An 18,247-nucleotide genomic window follows, 5' to 3' on the forward strand; every position below is an offset into this window, starting at 1 on the left:
CAGAACAAAGCCACGCCTCCTCCGACCGCCGCTGCCGCGTGACGTCAGCCGGTGAGCAGCGTTGGCACACGCCCTCGGATACACGTCCAACCCGGAACCGCGAGAGGCCGCTGTGTCTGAACAAAAACAAATCACTTCAAATCACTTGATTTTTGCCAAAACTGGAGGGATGTGAGTGAGTTTCCAACAACAATGAACGGTAAGATTGCTATAGCTAACATGAGAAGGTAGTAGCAACTATAAATCACGATATCTTTCCAAACAATGCACTTCTTCAAACGTAGCCTATAAATCAAGCAAAAGTAGGCTGTGAATTGTTTGTTTGTTTTGTTAAGATACTTGTACTCAATACCTCTATAGGCCTACACAGCGCTATACAACCCTGTTATTCTGCTATGAACATAAAATTTTTACCATGGTTCACTATTTTCTTTCACATTTTATGCCTTTCCATAGGCCTACTATTATTTTATCCCTCCTTTTTAATATAGGCTACTATTCTTTTTTCATTCCCCTTTTTATATGATGTTAATGCAGAGAAAAAATGAATTTCATTATAGTGTAACTGTTGCTTTGTTCATATGACAATAAAGTCTTTGAATCTTGAATTTATAAAGGCTTTATGAGCTTAAATTAATGGCTTTATTAATGGTCAATAAATTGCTGACTAATGCTTTGCAGATCACTCATAAGCCATTAACAACGACATTTGGGTTGCCAGGATGTGAAAAATCCTCATCCAGCCTGACATTTTGCAGCACTTAAATTCATTTAGGAGGACGCCTGTAAGCCATCAAGTTTGCAGTTCTAAATGTTAGTAAGCCATTGATAAAGAGTAATGGGTGTCTCTGTTAATCACCCCCCTTTGTTAATAAGAATAAAGGGTTCTACAATAAATGATCATGGCTGTAGTTATAAATGTATATATATAGGCCTAAATTTTGGTCCAGATGCTCTACCTGCCTTTTCCAGAAGTTCAGTGGTCAAAAATTGGAGCGATCTCACCAATGAATTAAAACAGCTGACTAAAAAGACAAAAGTGGCATGCTGGAGTAGGATTTTCCACAACCTGGCGATCCGATTCGATTTTATCAGATTTATTAAGCATTAATAAATCATTTAAAATCTACATAATACATAGCCCAAGTGTCTTACCAGTGAGTGGTACCTTAAAAAAAAACACTAGAAGTCTTCCTTTTAGGTGCACCAACTAAACTATCTAAATCTCTCATTACTGTTGAGTTACTGACGAAACTGGTGACGTGTGAATTTAAATTGGGGGTAGTATAGACACCTATTTATTTTCTAATCATACAAACCACTTAAATATTCAGTTTTCAACCTTAATCCAGGGTTGTGGACTTCCTCAGCAGTATTTCAAGGTGCTTGTTATAACCATCGACATTTTACCTGCAGCCACAGGTGAGTGTTTATCAGGTTTTTTGGTGTGTCAAGTGTTATCAGATCCGGAACCTCCCTCTTTTTAGGCGAAACACTGCCTACACTCAATTCCTATAAAATGTTTTGGGGGAAATTATGTGAGGTGTTCTGGTTTATTAAGGTTGTACTGTAAAATATCTATCTATCTATCTATCTATCTATCTATCTATCTATCTATCTATCTATCTATCTATCTATCTATCTATCTATCGAGTCTTTATTTTCATGTAATATGCTGACCGCAGTCCACGCTCATTGTCCAGTACTTCACTTGGACGAACTGGTCCAGCAAGTTATTTCTGGGCTGGTGTCTCAGAGCCCCATATCGATCAGCCAGCGTACCTGCTGCACGGACACTGCGTCTTTGGAGACAGCGCTGACTGTTCGCTGCCTTGCTGTCTTCCAGTGAAAGTCCTCGGGCGCAGCCATGGGGTCCGTCGCCGCCTTCCTGATCTTTCTCTGCTGTGTCGGATTTATCGCGTGTAAACCCTCGTCGCCCTGTCCGAGTGGACAGTTCATGCTGAAGAGCCAGTGCGTCCTCTGTCATCCCACCTGCTCTGAGTGCGACGGGCATGAGCTGTTCGAATGCACTACCTGTGGAGTTGGTGAGTAAGATAACACAGCGTGAAATAATGGCTGCATCTCGTACGGGAAAAGACAAAGTGTATGTCAGTTATAATAATAGGCTACTATATAATTCGATGCTCTCGATGTGACCCAGGTGGAGGTTTAAAAAGTAATGTTTTTGGATAGTTTCTAGAATGGGCAGCAAATGAATCATCGCCAGCTAAACTAAGGTTTCATCTAAGTTAAAAAAAAAAAAAATTATGTTTTTTTAATTTATTGCCTCTAAATTGCTTTCCACTGGCAAATATGATAATTATTATTGTTTTTATTCATTCGTGTATTTATTTATTTTGGCCCCACAGATGCCAGATTAAAACAAAGCCATGTCACAGACTCATTAACCCAGCTGAAAGCTAGGTGGAGTTTTTCTTTTTTTTCTTTTCTCTTTTTTTTCAAAAGCAACACTGTGTAATGAGTGCTGAGAGCAAAGTTGTTTAAAGGGTTTTGCATTAGAGGAGGAGCATTCAGTTCTGGTTTACCATTTACTCTTAAACAATCAAGACAGTGGCTGTAGAACTTTTTTTTTCTCGCAGGGGCACCTTTGAAATAGGTAAGAAATGAAGGTGTGATCGTTTTTCTCCCCAGTTTTCACAGTGTAATCTGATCATGTCAGAATGGGGCCTTTGTTAATCAGAGGGAAAGGGAAAAAATATCCCCTCAGGCTAGAAGTATTACTGTTGCAGTTCACTGGGCTTAACCTGCTAAACCTGCAAGTCTCTCTCTCTCTTTCCCTCACACACACATCCCTTATATGCTTTCTGACAGTGCCACAGTCACGCATTTCTTCTTCTGCTGGACGAATCTCAGTGCACACTGCTGTAGATGTTTTTGTTGTGTAGACTTCAGTATACATCAGTATACACTGGATCCTGGCGTGTATATCTGTGTGATGTTCTTTGTGGAATGAAAGTCTCAACCCCATTCCTCGTGCTCTGTGGTTTGTAGTCATGTAGAAGCCACATTTCTCTGTGCGTGCCGTGGTTACGTCTCTGGGAAGTGGAAGGTTTTAGAAAGGCAGCAGCAGCTTGTGGCCCCTCTCCTCCCTGTCTCACACATCTTCTGTGCAGCACTGAGCAGATGAGACAATGCTGTAACTCATCGGCTTCCAGAGATGCCTCAGGTGCCACAGCTAGGCTAGTGCGGCAGGTGGCAGAATATTAATCATTAGGGCCAACACAAGACTCTGTCTCTGCACTCAGCTCTGATCTCTCATCTGCCTCTGATTGCCCTTGTTTACAATAGTTGGAGCATCATCAGTCAGTGATCTCACATGGGGATCTGTTATTTGCAGGCCTACAGCCAGCACGCTGGGCGGCAGCCATCAGTTTAGGATGTTGTTCAGGACTTGGACATGCATTTTCTGTCTTTTTTTTGTCAAGGATGCATGAGCAATGACATGTTGTATGAATCCTCCATTTCCTGATTAACTGCCGCCGATGCACTGGCTGAGCCACGTGACACCTCTCTCTTTTGAAACAAACAAATTTGATCTCTGCAATATGTGTCTGTGCTGTAATTTGTTTTGAGCCCTGAACTTTCACACAGTTGGCAGCGAGTCCTTTCATCTTTTCTTCATCCCATGTAATTGTCGGGCCCATTTGGCTCCACCTCTGAATTTATTATGAGAAGCTCATTGATTTTCACTTCCAGAAGGGTTTAGATTTTTTTTTTTTTGGAAAAGGCCTATCCTGGCAGGAGTTCCATATGGATAGTGGCATCTTCATCAGAGGAGAAAATAGAGCAGGTTGTATGTTAACAAGTCCTCCGTGCCCACCACCTCCTTCTCCTCAGATGAAGATGGACAGGAGCGCTTCCTCCACCAAGGTCGCTGTCGGACACACTGCCCCCGGGGACTCTATCCTGACAGGGGTCACTATGACTGCCTGCCCTGCATAGCCAATTGTGAACTCTGCACAGATGGCAACATATGTGCCAAATGTCGGGAACACTACAAACTCCAGAATGGGGTCTGCCAAACAGCGTCCTGTGACATAGGTAAATGTAAAGCAGAGTTTCTGAGTAGGCTGTAGCTGAAGAGGAGGACACTCGGGTTTATAATGCTGGGTGTCTCTGTTTCCAGGGCAGGTGCAGGACCCTGATACAGGAGAGTGCATTGACTGTGAGATGGGCTGCAAAGCATGTTCCACAGGTAAGTTACACACGCTTCCTGTCTCAGACTAACACAGGATCAACAACGTATATTAAAACCCTGGTGATAATGGTGCACAAGTTTGGTTCTCGCCATCAATTCTAATGAATCACCTTTTTTCATTTGTACGCAGAAGATCCCGAGATCTGCAACAGTTGTGTTGAAGGTTACTTTCTGTGAGTTTTCTTTTTCTTGCTTTATTATTCTGTCTTCCCATACCTTCCCATATCCCATGTCTGGTATATTATCAAATGCATTCTCATTTTAGATGCCTAACATTTAATACCAGGGCTGCAACTAGCAGTGTCAGTTTTTCTGATTAGTCTGTTATATCCTCTCAACTGGCAAATTGGTTGGTTTATGAAATGTTCCCCAAAATGCCCATTGCAGTTTCCCAGAGCCCAAGTTGACATATACAAAATACTTCTTTTGTCTGACCAATACTGCAAACCCAAAGGCATTCAGTTTACAATCATAGAAGCAAACATTCATCGCTGGGAGGCTGGAATCAGATCATTTTTGGCAATTTTGCTTTAAGAAAATGATGAAAATTGTTGTAGATTCATTGTTTGTTTATTGACTAATTGTTTCAGCTCTATTTAATGCAGTAAATCTCATTATTGTCTTTTTGATGTGAAGTAGGTGTGGTGCTATAGCAGTTTTAAATTATGGACTGCCAAGAAATAATTAACCTCAAAATGATCTTGTTATTGTTTTTATTTGCGCTGCTTTTGTCTTGCTGGATAAACAGTTGGGTAGTTCAACACGCAGTGCGTGTGGTAATATACGGTGCCTTTCCATTAATTGTTTAGAAGAATTTGGTTAGTTGTTCTTCACGCAACAAGAAACTACAGTTCACCTGTATTTCTGTTTACACCCGCTTATCACTCGGACCCAGAGCGTAACACAGGTTACAGAGCGAGAACAGACCTCCAATTGTGTACCTCTCCCTTGAGTTTAGGCCCACTGGTATTGTGTGAGTCAGGTTACCTTCCATTTTGAGTCATACGCTGTTACCTGAGCCTTGGTGTGAGCACAGAACAGTGGTCTGCCTCACAGAGATACTTAACAGAGTGTGTTTTTATGTTATGCGTGAGGACGAGAGGAGAAGGGAGAAACAGAGCAGGTATAAGTGAAAAGCGCAACCAGTAGAAGGTGTGATTATATAGGGTGCACCATCTTGACTTCTCTGACTGCTCGTATGAATCACATCAGAAGAGGGTTGAAGGAAAATCCGCCGCTTCACTGCACCCACCTCCTTTTACTGCTGTTACATAGGTGCACTGAGGTACTGCTTTTTATTGAGAATATACTTTTGTAACTTTTACTTTAATAGCTATGATTTTAGAGATTTAGAACGACAGGTCATCTCAATAATTTCTGCGGCTGCCGTACTTATTACATCTACCTCGAGAGGCAAGCACCAATAAAAGAAATCCAGTAGAGCATGGGCGATAATGAACTGCAGTAAGAGTCGCACTGTGATTTCCAACATTTACAGAAATTCCATTATTTGAAGGTTTACTTGTAATAATGAAAAATGTTGAAGTAAGACAGCCTTGGCATAACTGTGAATCGGTGGGGTCAGTGTTTCTCTCACATAAAACACCCCCTATTGAAAAGAGTCCCTGCATGATGGATGCTTGGTATTTATTGACATTTACCTCCCTCTCCGAGGAGCCAAGTTCAGCTAAACCAAAAAAAAAAAAATGCTGTGATTTATTCTCAATATGGTTCATACCATTCATTTATATAGTGTTTCTTAACTTTAGCCACTACCTGGAGCATATTTATAACTTTTCCAATCTAATTCAAGGAGTATATGTCCTAAACAAAAGTTGCTTTGGAAATGCTGATGTGCTCGCCTGGAATGGATAGTCTAATATTTGCACAGAGGGATTCTTAAACATCCCGCACATTCTTAAGTAGTGCACTGTTTCCAGGCCAGCTGCTATTGTGAGTGAGTTGATGGATGCAGTGTGGCGCCTCCAGCTGTTCCTCCTCAAACAACCACCACATCTTAGCACCAAATCCTCGGCAACGCAGTAGGAAGTGCAGCTTGGGCTGTCAGTGGTCAGATTCTCTCATGTAGAAATATGGCAGACGAGGCAACAGACAATGTTGAACTACGTAAGCTAGAGGTTTATTGCTTTTTAGCCTTTTTCATTTAAAGTGAAGTGTTCAAAGTAGGAGTCGTTCTTGCTTCAATGGTTTATGTGTGACATCTCTGCAACTCAATATCTCAGCTGCTTTCAGCTCGATTTTTTTTTTTTTTTTTTTTTTTTTTAGGACAGCCGTCTCATGTTTAATAGCTCAGTTAAGCCCTGGAGGACTGATAGGACAGGTTAATGACAGAAATCTCCCCATGCCTCTGGGCTACAAATAAAACACCAATTAACTTTCTGCCTTAAGAAGAGAATAGAAGCATGATAAGCTTGAAGAAAAGCAGCCTACATCATTTTTTTTCATCTCCGTGTGCTGTCCTCACTGATGTTTGATTGAGTGCACCTTTTGGCCGAAGAGTGCATTGAAGTCAACAATACAGCTGCAGATGTGCTGTGGACTGAGACAGTGCATGTTAGGATTGCCTCTTGCATGCGGCGTGTTTTGTCTTTCCTCTGGTTTCAGTTTGTCTAGCCTCAGAGTCATCTATTCGGGCAGAAACTGCCTGCAGCAACATCATCTGTCTTCCACTGTAAAGCTTTGAAAGTGCTATTAAATCACAATAGTTTTCATCAGCTCTTTGAAATTTCAGTAGCTTTTGTTCTCCATGTTTGCTTTACAAAACAAAAAAGAGCTTCATTGTGTTTAATAGCTGCGACAGCCAGGTTAAGTCAACACGTTATTGACCGATTTCACACACATAGACCAAACAGATGGTTTGCAAATTGTTATGGATTATCAATAGATATTTTGAACGGTATTTGATTTTAGTTTTGAATTAACCTTTCTCTCTACAGTTTCAGACACCAGTGCCGTAGGCATTGCCCCCAGAGCACCTATGAGGACTGGGGCAGGGGTGTGTGTCTGTCCTGCCCAGCACCATGCACAGACTGCAGGAGTGACACACGCTGCCTCGCCTGTCAGCCTGGTTACTTCCTCAACGGTACCAGTGGCAAAGAATAACCATTTTTTTAATACATTTTACTTGCTACTAACATAATGCAGGATATAGATGGCCATTTTGTTCTATATAGTGTTAGTACAGTGCGTTTTTAATAAATCACTGTGTATGTGGGAGTAATCAATCATTCTTGTTAAAGACAAATGATGGCACTCTGAGTCTTCATTTGGATTGCAAATCATGTCCGTGTCAGCAAATCTGTAACATGAGATATGTAAATGTGTGGTTTATGCAAGCAAGGAATTAGTATGATGTTGTTAGGTTGTGTTCTCTATGGGCATCGGAGTAAAAGCTCTGAGACTGCAAATAAAGCCTGTAGCTATTTACAAAAAAAAAAGAAAAAAAGTGAAAGTGAAAAAAATGATTTCATTAAGTTCAGGAATTTTCATTGGCACGCGATTGTACATTGTGTCAGACAGGGTCCATCTCTACATACATGCTCTACCAACAAGATCTGGGTGATTGTTTTGAGCCCGGGCGGTCGAAAGGAATTTGGGGAGGGAAAGATCCTGGATAGGTAGACAGAGGAGAATGATTTTAAACAGTTAAACTAAATGGAGAGATGAGCAGATCTCTTCTAAGACCACATCAGAGCCACTTAAAAAGACAATAGAGTAAAAAAATAGATGTGATCTACCATATTGTGTCTGCTAGGTTATCCAAGACAGCTATTTCGTGAAACAGATGACATGTTATCCTGGAAAATAATGTAATTTTACTCTGTGTGCTGCTCTGCCCTGTCAGGAGGTGAATGTATTAAACAGTGTCCACAGCAAACCTTCAGTGACTCCAGTGGGTGGCGCTGCCAGCCTTGCCACAGCTCATGCGAGACATGCCACGGACCTCGTTCAACAGACTGTGATCTTTGTCTTGGTGGGAGCCCCTCCCTGCATGGACAGTGCCCTCTGGTTAACTGCCCTCTGGGACAGTATTTTGATGGTATGAAGAACCATTTAGAGATGTAAATTTATAGGCTTGTGAGTAAAATAGAGTCAAAGAATATGAGCAAAGTACAGAAAGGCAAACGTGGTGACAGTGGATTTAGCGATTACACTGAGTAACGAGACACTTAACTGGTTGATTCACTGATGGAAATAATTGTTTTTGTCCTATGGGAGGTCAGGCCAGAGGTCAGTACAGTGTCCCGGGAATTTGAAGGGATTCAGTGTCTTGCTCAAGGACATTTTAGCATGGCGGATGCTTGCCGCTGAGACAGGGGCTTGAACTCTGCTGAAGGACCTCTAGGTTGAAGGACGATCTCCTGCTCATTGTGTCACCCTTGCCACACATCTACTGCGTCATTCGAGAGCCGTTTTATTTGAGCGATTTCAAAAGGCTCCTCTGACTCAAGCACAGGGCTCTTTATCTGCTTCCCCTTTGGTGTCTGTGTCAACAGCACCAGAGCACAGTATTCCATTGTCATCAACCATACAGGGTTTCCAGGCTAATCCTTTACATTTCTGCCTCGCTAATGTGATTGTTTATATCCATATATGGATCAGTTAGTCTGACATTGTCATTTAGCTAGGTAATTTTCTAAACTACCTACAGCTGAAAACTGTGAGTGAAAACACCAACGTTTTGCATTTTCAGTGCAGTGTGCCTTTTATGCCACTAGCGGGTAGCTGATAACTCTAGTGCTCTACTATACTTCAAGTCAATCATCATTTTTGTGCAAACCTCCATCAAAAGATGTACATTTTTTCTCACACACACACTCACAAAATAACATCCACTTTCAAGTTGTTATAACAGTGGTCCAAGAGATGTGTGACACTGTACACGTTTCTATAATGGCCGATAATATGTTGAATGTTTCATACACATCAGTGCACTAAAAAACACATTGTGGCATGTGCTGCATTGTGTCTGTGTTGAGCAATCGGTGACAGCAGGCACCTTATCATTCATCACTTGCCCTCATTTGTGCCTGAGAAACAGTATGCCTACAGATTATTGTGCTTCCCTCTAGTGGTGAAGTTTTTAATACCTCTCTCTGTGTTCTATCAAATGTGACATTTTACTATACTATCTTTATTGTTTTTATTTCAGGGAAATACAGTGAGTGTCATCCATGCGACGCATCCTGTAAGACCTGCTTTGGCCCTCAAGCACTGGACTGTTCTTCTTGTTTCACAGGTACAAATATTAATTGTCTTCGCTGGTGACAGTAAATGTAATCATTACCCCAGTTGTTATTGTGCAGTGTGTGTGTGTGTGTGTGTGTGTGTGTGTGTGTGTCTGTGTGTGTGTGTGCATGCGCGCGCCACAGGGTATTTCCTGGACCAGGACAGTTCTTGCGTATTGCGGTGTCCATCTGGCTCGTACGCAAACTCTGCCACACAGCTGTGTGAGGATTGCTCGCCAAACTGTGAGGCCTGCATGGGCACCAGTGATAACTGCATCAGCTGTTCCAAAGGCAGCTATAAACTTTTTCTTCACCAGGGGAAGTGCTGGTCGAATTGCCCAGAGTAAGCAGCTGGCTGATCTAAGCAGTTTTAGAATGATGGTGTATTCGTGTTTACTGTATTTCCCTCTCATCATCTGTCTCCTGACTTTACTTTCAGAGGGTTCTTTGAGACAGCTGAGGGATCATGTGAGGCCTGTGACAGCTCCTGTCTGACATGTGACGGGTTCAAGTCCCAGTGTCTGTCCTGTGCTGATGGCTACTACTTAGGGAGTGGCATGTGTAGACTCAACTGCTCACTGCGGACATTCCCTGCAGATGATGGTACCTGCAGACGCTGTCCTCCCCACTGTGATGTTTGCTCAGATGACAGGACCTGTTTCAGTGAGTTATCTTTAGCTTTGTGGGCAGCTTAGCCTTAAGAGATTCCAAACTGATGACATTTTGAAATGAATTGTAAAACATTGCATCACGTCCTGAAATCTCTTTGTACAACTTTACTACCCGTCCTCCATATCATTTCAGAATGCAGTTTCCTCTACTTGATGCTGAATGGTGCATGCAAAGCTAGCTGTCCCATGGGCTATTATGAGGATATGGAGGAAGGCCGCTGTGGTCAGTGCCACCCTACCTGCGCCAGCTGTTCAGGGCCCTTGGCAGATGACTGTGAGACCTGCTCGACGATTAGCCCCAAACTCTATAAGGGTACATGCTCCAAGGACTGCCTCGCTGGTACTTACTATGAAACCGAAGCTATGGAATGTCAAGGTGAGCCACTGAATTCATAGATTTGACTTGGTTAGATACTGAAGCGCTGTTGAATATGCATGGTTCACAACACAGGAAGAGAACTACACTACTACTAAAATACATCTAGCTAAAGTAATGGAGCAATGACTCTTCAGTTTTTGTTGAAGCTGTTTCAGGGAGGTATCAACTTTCAACTTTATGATCATTTTGGAGGAAGCAGTTTGTGGTGACGCAGCCTCCAAAATGATGAGACAGTCGAATCAGTACCTCTCTAAAACAGCTTCAACAAAAACTGAACATTGTAAACTTCAGGAGGGAAGGATTTACTGGCTTTAGTTATAGCTAGGAGTTGAAAAACAGCCCTCAGGATGGGAGACTGTGGTCCTGATAAAGACCCTGGATGTGTTGTAAATGTGCATATGGTTGAACAGACACTCTAATAAAATGAGAGAATAGCAGAAAGCAAAATATGAGAACGTAAAGAATATAGAGTCAAAGCAAATCAAATCACATTTTATTTGTACAGCACTTTCCATATATTAGATTATTATTTCAAGTGCTTTACATGTGCTAACAGACAGTGTACATATAAACTGTTTGCTAAGTATTTAACAGCCATTTCTATGAGGTGTATATCCCATGAGAATAAAGGCCCAAGTGACTTGACTCACTCAATACCTGGTAATACCTTTATTACTGAGTGTTCAGCACAATAAATTGTGGAACTTGAATATCTTAAGAAGTGATGAGTGAATTGGATATCTGCCACAACAAGCTGGACTTACTGGAAACCTTTAAACACAACATTAGCTCCAACAACCGTCACTACCATGTTTGACCTGTCAGAGCTATTCCAGCTTAGTGATAATAAAGTCTTTATTTAAAATGATAATCAGGTACCTCTAAAATAACAGTGGTGATCACACCCTCTTTTGTAAATGCAGTGATATCACATTTCAGTGATGCAGTCTGACTTTCTTTGATTATGTGCAGAGTGCCACCAGACTTGCATGAGCTGTTCCGGCTCAGGCGCAAACCAGTGCATTCAGTGTGAGAAGGGACTCGTGTTGGATCCAAACACACTGTTGTGTGGCGTGACAGGTGACACGGACTGCCCACCGGGGACCTACCTACACGAAGACCAGTTCACCTGCATGGGCTGCCACCGGCACTGTTACTCTTGCGAGGGGCCGGGCAACGATGAATGCCAGACATGTGCCATCCCCAAATACCTTCACAGTGAGCAATTTCTACTAATGTTCAGCTGCATGCACAGAAGTGAAATATACAAAAACCAGCCGCATAACAAAACCAATCAAGACCACATATCATCAAACTATCAGCTCTTCATAACAGTTTTGTCTTTAAAATGATGACTCATGAAATTCTTGCCTGAGTCACAGATTTTCTCTATCAGTGTTTGCAGCTGATGGACCCAGTTCAGCTTGTAACCTGGCTACATGATGAAGGCTTTCATGATAATATATAACAGCTTCAGTGTCACTTTAACAGCTGCTGGTAACTGATCAACAGATAACAGCAGCTGGATACATTGCTGATGATAATGGACATGTGTGGCTAAATTTAAATACGCTTCTTTATGTGGAAAACTGCTTTGAAAAAAATAGTACCACTTAAAATTCCAAATTGTGGAGTCTTTGCAATGTATTTTATAGAAATAGCCACTGATATTGAAGTGTAAGTGCTGAAAAGAGCTGAAGTGCCAGTCAAAGCGGAGGAACTAAAAGGAGTTGAATATTTACTACCTGTGTGATCACTATTATTAGTGCTATTAGTGTCCTCAGCCTTCAGTTTCAACGAATGACATTATGAGAACATTTGCTATACACAGTATGCGTGGAACTAGTTAGGTGCCAAAAAAAAGTGTCTTGATGAACAGGAAAGAAGAATAAAGAAATATAAAAGAGTGCATAAGTGAGCATTAATTTGTCTGTGTGCTGTTTTCCAGATGGCACATGTGTGAGCGAGTGTCCGGCTGGTACATATGACACAAGGCAGGAAGCTGATGGAAAGGAGCTGGGATTCTGTTTGCCTTGTGACCACGTCTGTTCCACCTGCACTGGGGCATCGCCTAGAGATTGCCTCACCTGTTCCCCAGCATACCTGCACCTCCTTCAACTTTGTGTGACCCATTGTCCCACAGGGTACTACATCATGGGATGAGAAATGTTTACTTTGTGGTGAACCACAACCCTGTTAATCGTCTGTTGACTTTCTCCCCACCCTCTAACGGATGATGTAAAACCACAGAGCACTTCTGTTTGAATATGAGCAGCTTATCTGCCTGCCATTTTGTTCTCCATTCCTAATGTGTCCCTTAATAAGATTTTGTTGCTGATATTGAATTTTTTTAAATTTTTTTATGTTGACTGATAATTATCATATTTGATTTTGAGCTTGCCATAGATGGAGACATGCTTATGAATCTTATTAAATCTTAAATGATGTCTGTAAGAATCAACAGCCTATGTACCTTTCTGACTGGTTGATATTGATTAATTTCACACATTTGTTCAGGTATTACAAAGACGGCTCCCGCTGTGAGAAATGTGACAGGTCCTGTGAGCTGTGTACGGGACCAGGGCCCGAGTCCTGCAGGGCCTGTCCACCTCCTCTTCTGGAGCTGCAAGGCACCAAGCTGTGTGTTGAGCGCTGCCCTCACCGCTTCTATCGGCTCGGTGACGTTTGCAAACAGTGCCACACCAGCTGTCAGACCTGCACAGGTACAGATAAAGCAACAACAGTTCTGCACTACAGCAGTCATTGTTGTTTGATTCCAATATCAGTGATTAGCTTAACGTCTGCCACCTATTGTCTATATCTTGGTAATGTGTCAACACTGTTCATTTGTTTTTCACTTTACACAAGATGTGAGAATATGCGTATGTACGTGTGTTTGCAGATGCCTCACCTCAGAGCTGCCTGACATGCGACTGGGGGAGCACTCTGAAGGAAAAAGTTTGCTATCCACGTTGTGAGGAGGGGCGGTACTTCTCAGAAGAGGTGTGGTCTGAGCTACAAATTCATGAACCCTATTGCTTTTCTTATTATAACTCTTATTACGTAAAGGGAAAGGATAAGTGTTTCCTTCTTAACTTCTAACCGGTCACACTATTTATTCCTTAAATCAGTGAGTATACATCATAAAAGTGGGTGGAGAATGGCTGATGTATTCATAAACGAGATCCTAATCTCATGTCTTCCTCATTCCAAAGTCATATTTAAGTTAATGATTAAAGGCCTCGACAACATGCAGTATTTCCTCATCCAGCTTCTTACTGTGTGAAAAAGTTTGCAAAGGTTAGAAAATATTTGGTTATTCCAGATGTTTCCATATTTGTATTTTTGTACTCTTTATACTGATTCAGCTGGAAAAATGTGATATCACATACTTTATGCACCAATCAGAATGTAGCAATAATTGATGAAAGTTGTGTGTTGCCCGACTCCTGTAAGTCAAATCTAATCAAACCACAACTCACAGTTCTAATGAAGCAAATTACTTTGTCAGAATAACATGAGTGTTAAATGCGTAATAAAATAATAAGTGAGGATTTTTTCTTTCCAAATGCTGCCTCTGGTTGTTACTGAGTTCATAATGAATATTTAATGCCATAAAGACATACTACTAATAAAGCATCTATCTACAACAAGATGTCAATGAAAGGCACACCTGTTTCACTCTGTCCAAACAGTCCACATTGCTGACAATGTTTTTCTTTTATTTGCGTTTTACAATAATTTGTGCAATTGTACCATGGCAGGAAACCTGTGAGCCATGTGACAGCTCGTGTAGGCATTGTACCGGCCCCAGAGCTGACCAGTGTCTGACTTGTCACCGTGATTCTGCTCTTCACGCCGTGGAGAACCGTTGTGCCCGCTGCTGTCAGGCTGGAGGGAATGACACTGGTTGCTGTGTTTGCGACAGCCGCTCAGGTAGAGATTCGCCTATCGTAAGAAACACAGGTTTCTTTGGACGCAACAATCTTCTGAAGTCATTTTTTTTTGTGTTCTAGCTCTGTGTGTGGAAGCCCCCCAACGCAAGTCAGGTGACGACCAGGTAACTGACCTGAACATGTCCTCCAGAGCTCTGAATCACACCTCAGCCGCCTTGCCTATTACCCTGTTGCTAGCACTGGGGTTGGCTCTGGCTGTATTTGCCTTGGTCAAAGCTCACGCCAGGAAAAGGCTTTGCTGGAGTCAAAGCTACGAAAGACTGAGTGGCAGTGCCAGTATCAACATGCCGCACGGTGTGCCCGAGCCAGACAGCGGAGACGAGGTGGATGTTGTGTACACCAGCAGAGGTGGATCAGTCTATCGACGTTACAGCTTCATCCATGAGCAGGACACTGACGCAGACCAGGATGTGGATGAGAGCACTTGTCTCAATCAATCTTAGATACATCCAAAGCAGAGCTTACTGTAACTGAGGAATGTATTGTGGATGCTCACATTATCATGACTGACAGGTGAATTCAAATTAGTTCAGTTAATGTTTAGAAGAGAATGTAGTGGTATGTTTCTTTTGGAGTCTGGGTGTTTATTTTATTCTACGAAGTGCCTGTATCTTTATAATTCACATTCTTAGATGAGGCATTTGTGACTGGAAAAAAAAAAAGATATAAATACATATAGTTGTGTATATGTATGTATATGACCTTTTCTTTTTTTTTTTACTTGATATTAAAGAATTGTGTAAGATTTGTGAAACAGTATCATGTGTAATAACTGCAATCTGCATGATTTGTTGTAAATAGAAAAATAAAGGAAATAAATTCTACCTAATGTCCCCAGTACATCTTGAAAACTGGCTACATTACTGTACAATGGCTATCCTGAGAGTGACTGATGGTGTCATTTCACAGTAGAGTATCATAAAATTACATAGAAAACAATCCAAGTGTACCAATGTGATGTGTGTATCATGAAGGTGTTGTCCACTGGCACAACTCAAAGCAAAAAGATCCTTGAAGTGTTGATATATCCACCAGGACATGCAAGAGATCAGATCCTATTCAGGAACTATTGGCAGGTATGCTCAAGAAATCCCTTCCACACCTTTGTTTGACACACCTCCATTTAGGGCTGATACAGTTTGCAGTCCTTTATTACATGAAGCACTGCAGCCTTTGCCCACTTGGTCAATCTATAACCTGCATTGAGGAAAAGGCTACCTGTTTTGTCGGCACCACTAAACAGGACTTTTGTAAGGATGGCAGGGTTGTTGAAGGGGCTGATGTTGCGGAGGACCCTCTGTGCCATCCTCATGGGTATGTCCTTTTCTTTTGTCCTTTGGGGAGGTAGCTTAAGTAGGCAGTCAATGCCTGATCTCAAAATACCACAGCAGTTCTCTACTGACCTTCCCGGCTGCTCAGCTATCATCAGTGGAGAAATACATGGCAAGAAAAGTGAATTAGAAATACTTCTGGCATCTAGGAAAAAGCGGAAGCTTTTATCCGAGGATTTCTACCTGAATGTGACAAAGGACTGTCCAGCTTACACTGAAGAGAGAGGTTTCATTACAGTGCCTCTCAGTAAAGAGGAGAAGGATTTTCCCATTGCTTACTCCATGGTGATCCATGAGAAGATTGAGACGTTTGAGCGACTTCTACGAGCTATTTATGCTCCTCAGAACATTTACTGCGTGCATGTGGACCAAAAATCCTCGAAAGAATTTCAGCAGGCTGTGAAGGCTATCATTTCATGTCTTCCCAATGTGTTTGTAGCAAGTAAATTAGAAAGCGTTGTATATGCCTCATGGTCCCGAGTGCAGGCAGATCTGAACTGCATGAAAGACCTGCTGAACTCGGACATCCAGTGGAGGTACCTGCTCAACACCTGTGGGACAGACTTCCCCATTAAAACCAATAGAGAGATGGTTAAAGCCCTGAAGGCCCTGAATGGAAGAAACAGCATGGAGACTGAGGCCACCAGTGAGTACAAGAAAGGCCGCTGGCAGTATCATCACAATGTCACCAACACTGTTTACCGGACAAATGAGAGGAAAAGCCCTCCACCCATTGACAGCCCCATGTTCTCAGGGAATGCCTACTTTGTGGTCACAAGAGCCTTTGTGAAACACGTGATGCGGGACAGAGAGGTCCAGAAACTTCTGGAGTGGGAGAAGGACACATACAGTCCAGACGAGCACCTGTGGGCCACTCTACAGAGGATGCCCTCAGTTCCCGGATCAGTTCCTGCCAACATCAAGTATGATATGTCAGACATGCAAGCCCTCGCTCGTGTTGTGAAGTGGAGCTATTTAGCAGGAGATGTTAAAAAAGGAGCCCCGTACGATCCTTGCACTGGCACTTACAGACGAGCTGTTTGTGTGTACGGAGCTGGTGACATCCAGTGGCTCCTGAGACAACAACAACTCTTTGCAAATAAGTTTGATCCGGAGATCGATGATGTTGCCATTAGATGTGTGGAGGTAGCACTGCGTTTCAAAGCTTTAGGCCACAGCCAACTGATGACAGATCACTTTTCTACCACTTTGTAATGCTTATAATCATTTGAAATGTAAAATATGTTAAGGCAATCCATACAGAACCTTCTACTGAACCGTTTTGACATATTGACAAAATATTATGTTCTGTGTCCATCAATATTGTCAGAATATTATGTAATTTTGATGGTGATGCCATCTACTGGATTCTAAGAGGAAGAGCTCAAAACAATAAGAAAAAAAAAAAAAATTACCTATAATAATTGTATTACTATTTGAATCCTGTCAACATACTTGCCTTTTGGTTGCTATTCAGTTTTAGTGCTGCTGTATAATAATCTCCATCTTGTTACAACTGTAAAACAGGCACTAAATTTAATAAAAACAGAGATATGGATCAATGGGCCTGTTCTTGATACGAGGCTAACTGAGTTATCCAGAGAAGAATGTCGACGATTTGGCATGAATCTGGAATCTTTTTGGTTCTTCCAAGCTGGTTTAAAGTAAATCTGCAGTCCTCAAGTCCAAATCTGCATGAGCGCAGGTTACTGAGAGTGAGCTGGATCGTGACCAGGTTTTCAGGTGAACCCAAAACATGAACTCATTTTCAGATATGCATGTCTTGCTTTCTTATATTTATACAAATGTGATTTTAGAGAACACACAGGCTATTGAGAAATCTTTATGATTTGTTGCTGCAATTACAACTAAATTTTCATAATATTTACCTACATTATAGGTACACATATGTATACATGATAAAATATACAAAACATAGTTTGATATACTGTGAGCAAACAGAAGTAAACTCAATTGAAAGATTCCCACTGGTAAAAGCACAAAACTTAAACTTATTACTAGCTGCAGTTCTCACTTTGCTGAAAACTGAGATTTCAGGAAGGTTTTATTTTAATAGAAGGCTTATGATTATCTCTTGCATGTCCACTGTGAACTGCCAGCAATCAGCTACCAACATTGCTCATGGTCTAACCATGTTCACCAGTAATGTTTAAGAGTGGAAGTGATGAAAACATTGTGGAGAACAATGTAGAAACAAAATGACACCTATAAAAACAGAGGAACAAACAAGAAAATAAGACCCCAGTGCATGCTGGGAGGGTCCCCGCTCCCACACCTACCTCATGTAACTGCAATCACATGATCAGCCAATCATACGAATGCAGATCATGGTCTCACTTCTGTGCTCATTTTGCTTTTATTTCAAAATAAGAGTGCACTGTGATTTAAGATAACTTCATCCAGGATAAATAAATCAATTCT

At 41.7% G+C, this 18,247-nt stretch overlaps 2 protein-coding genes across 6 annotated transcripts; both read left to right on the forward strand.

Moving 5' to 3' along the window:
* Window positions 1–101: 101 nt before the first annotated feature.
* On the forward strand, window positions 102–15,314 carry LOC111666912 (uncharacterized). Of its 5 annotated transcripts, XM_023422432.2 has the most exons (17): window positions 102–199; window positions 1,847–2,045; window positions 3,859–4,062; window positions 4,148–4,216; window positions 4,350–4,392; window positions 7,177–7,322; window positions 8,085–8,279; window positions 9,393–9,479; window positions 9,613–9,811; window positions 9,908–10,131; window positions 10,273–10,515; window positions 11,491–11,736; window positions 12,467–12,662; window positions 13,036–13,241; window positions 13,421–13,521; window positions 14,283–14,454; window positions 14,535–15,314. In XM_023422432.2, exons 2-17 carry the CDS (start codon window positions 1,868–1,870, stop codon window positions 14,915–14,917), a joined length of 2,892 nt encoding a protein of 963 aa, XP_023278200.1. In that variant the 5' UTR covers window positions 102–199; window positions 1,847–1,867; the 3' UTR covers window positions 14,918–15,314. The 5 variants fall into 5 exon arrangements, with proteins under 5 accessions (XP_023278200.1, XP_023278201.1, XP_087034441.1 ...); XM_023422433.2 differs by lacking the exon at window positions 102–199 and having other exon boundaries at window positions 1,519–2,045; window positions 4,353–4,392; XM_023422431.2 differs by lacking the exon at window positions 102–199 and having other exon boundaries at window positions 1,520–2,045.
* Window positions 15,315–15,600: 286 nt separating this feature from the next.
* On the forward strand, window positions 15,601–17,580 carry gcnt3 (glucosaminyl (N-acetyl) transferase 3, mucin type). Its single transcript, XM_023422437.2, has one exon. It carries the CDS (start codon window positions 15,731–15,733, stop codon window positions 17,018–17,020), a length of 1,290 nt encoding a protein of 429 aa, XP_023278205.1. The 5' UTR covers window positions 15,601–15,730; the 3' UTR covers window positions 17,021–17,580.
* The last annotated feature ends 667 nt before the right edge of the window (window positions 17,581–18,247 follow it).

The sequence above is a fragment of the Seriola lalandi genome, unplaced genomic scaffold (assembly GCF_002814215.2).
Source record: "Seriola lalandi dorsalis isolate HSWRI2012SDOR001 ecotype SW California unplaced genomic scaffold, Sedor1 jcf7180002054682, whole genome shotgun sequence".
In the NCBI taxonomy this organism is placed as follows: Eukaryota; Metazoa; Chordata; class Actinopteri; order Carangiformes; family Carangidae; genus Seriola; species Seriola lalandi.

Coding starts and splice junctions, on each gene's coding strand:
- LOC111666912 (XM_023422432.2), top strand. CDS start 1,868: ATGGGGTCCGTCGCCGCCTTCCTGATCTTTCTCTGCTGTGTCGGATTT. Junction 4,063..4,147: donor AACAGCGTCCTGTGACATAG/GTAAATGTAAAG, acceptor CTCTGTTTCCAG/GGCAGGTGCAGGACCCTGAT. Junction 11,737..12,466: donor CATCCCCAAATACCTTCACA/GTGAGCAATTTC, acceptor GCTGTTTTCCAG/ATGGCACATGTGTGAGCGAG.
- gcnt3 (XM_023422437.2), top strand. CDS start 15,731: ATGGCAGGGTTGTTGAAGGGGCTGATGTTGCGGAGGACCCTCTGTGCC.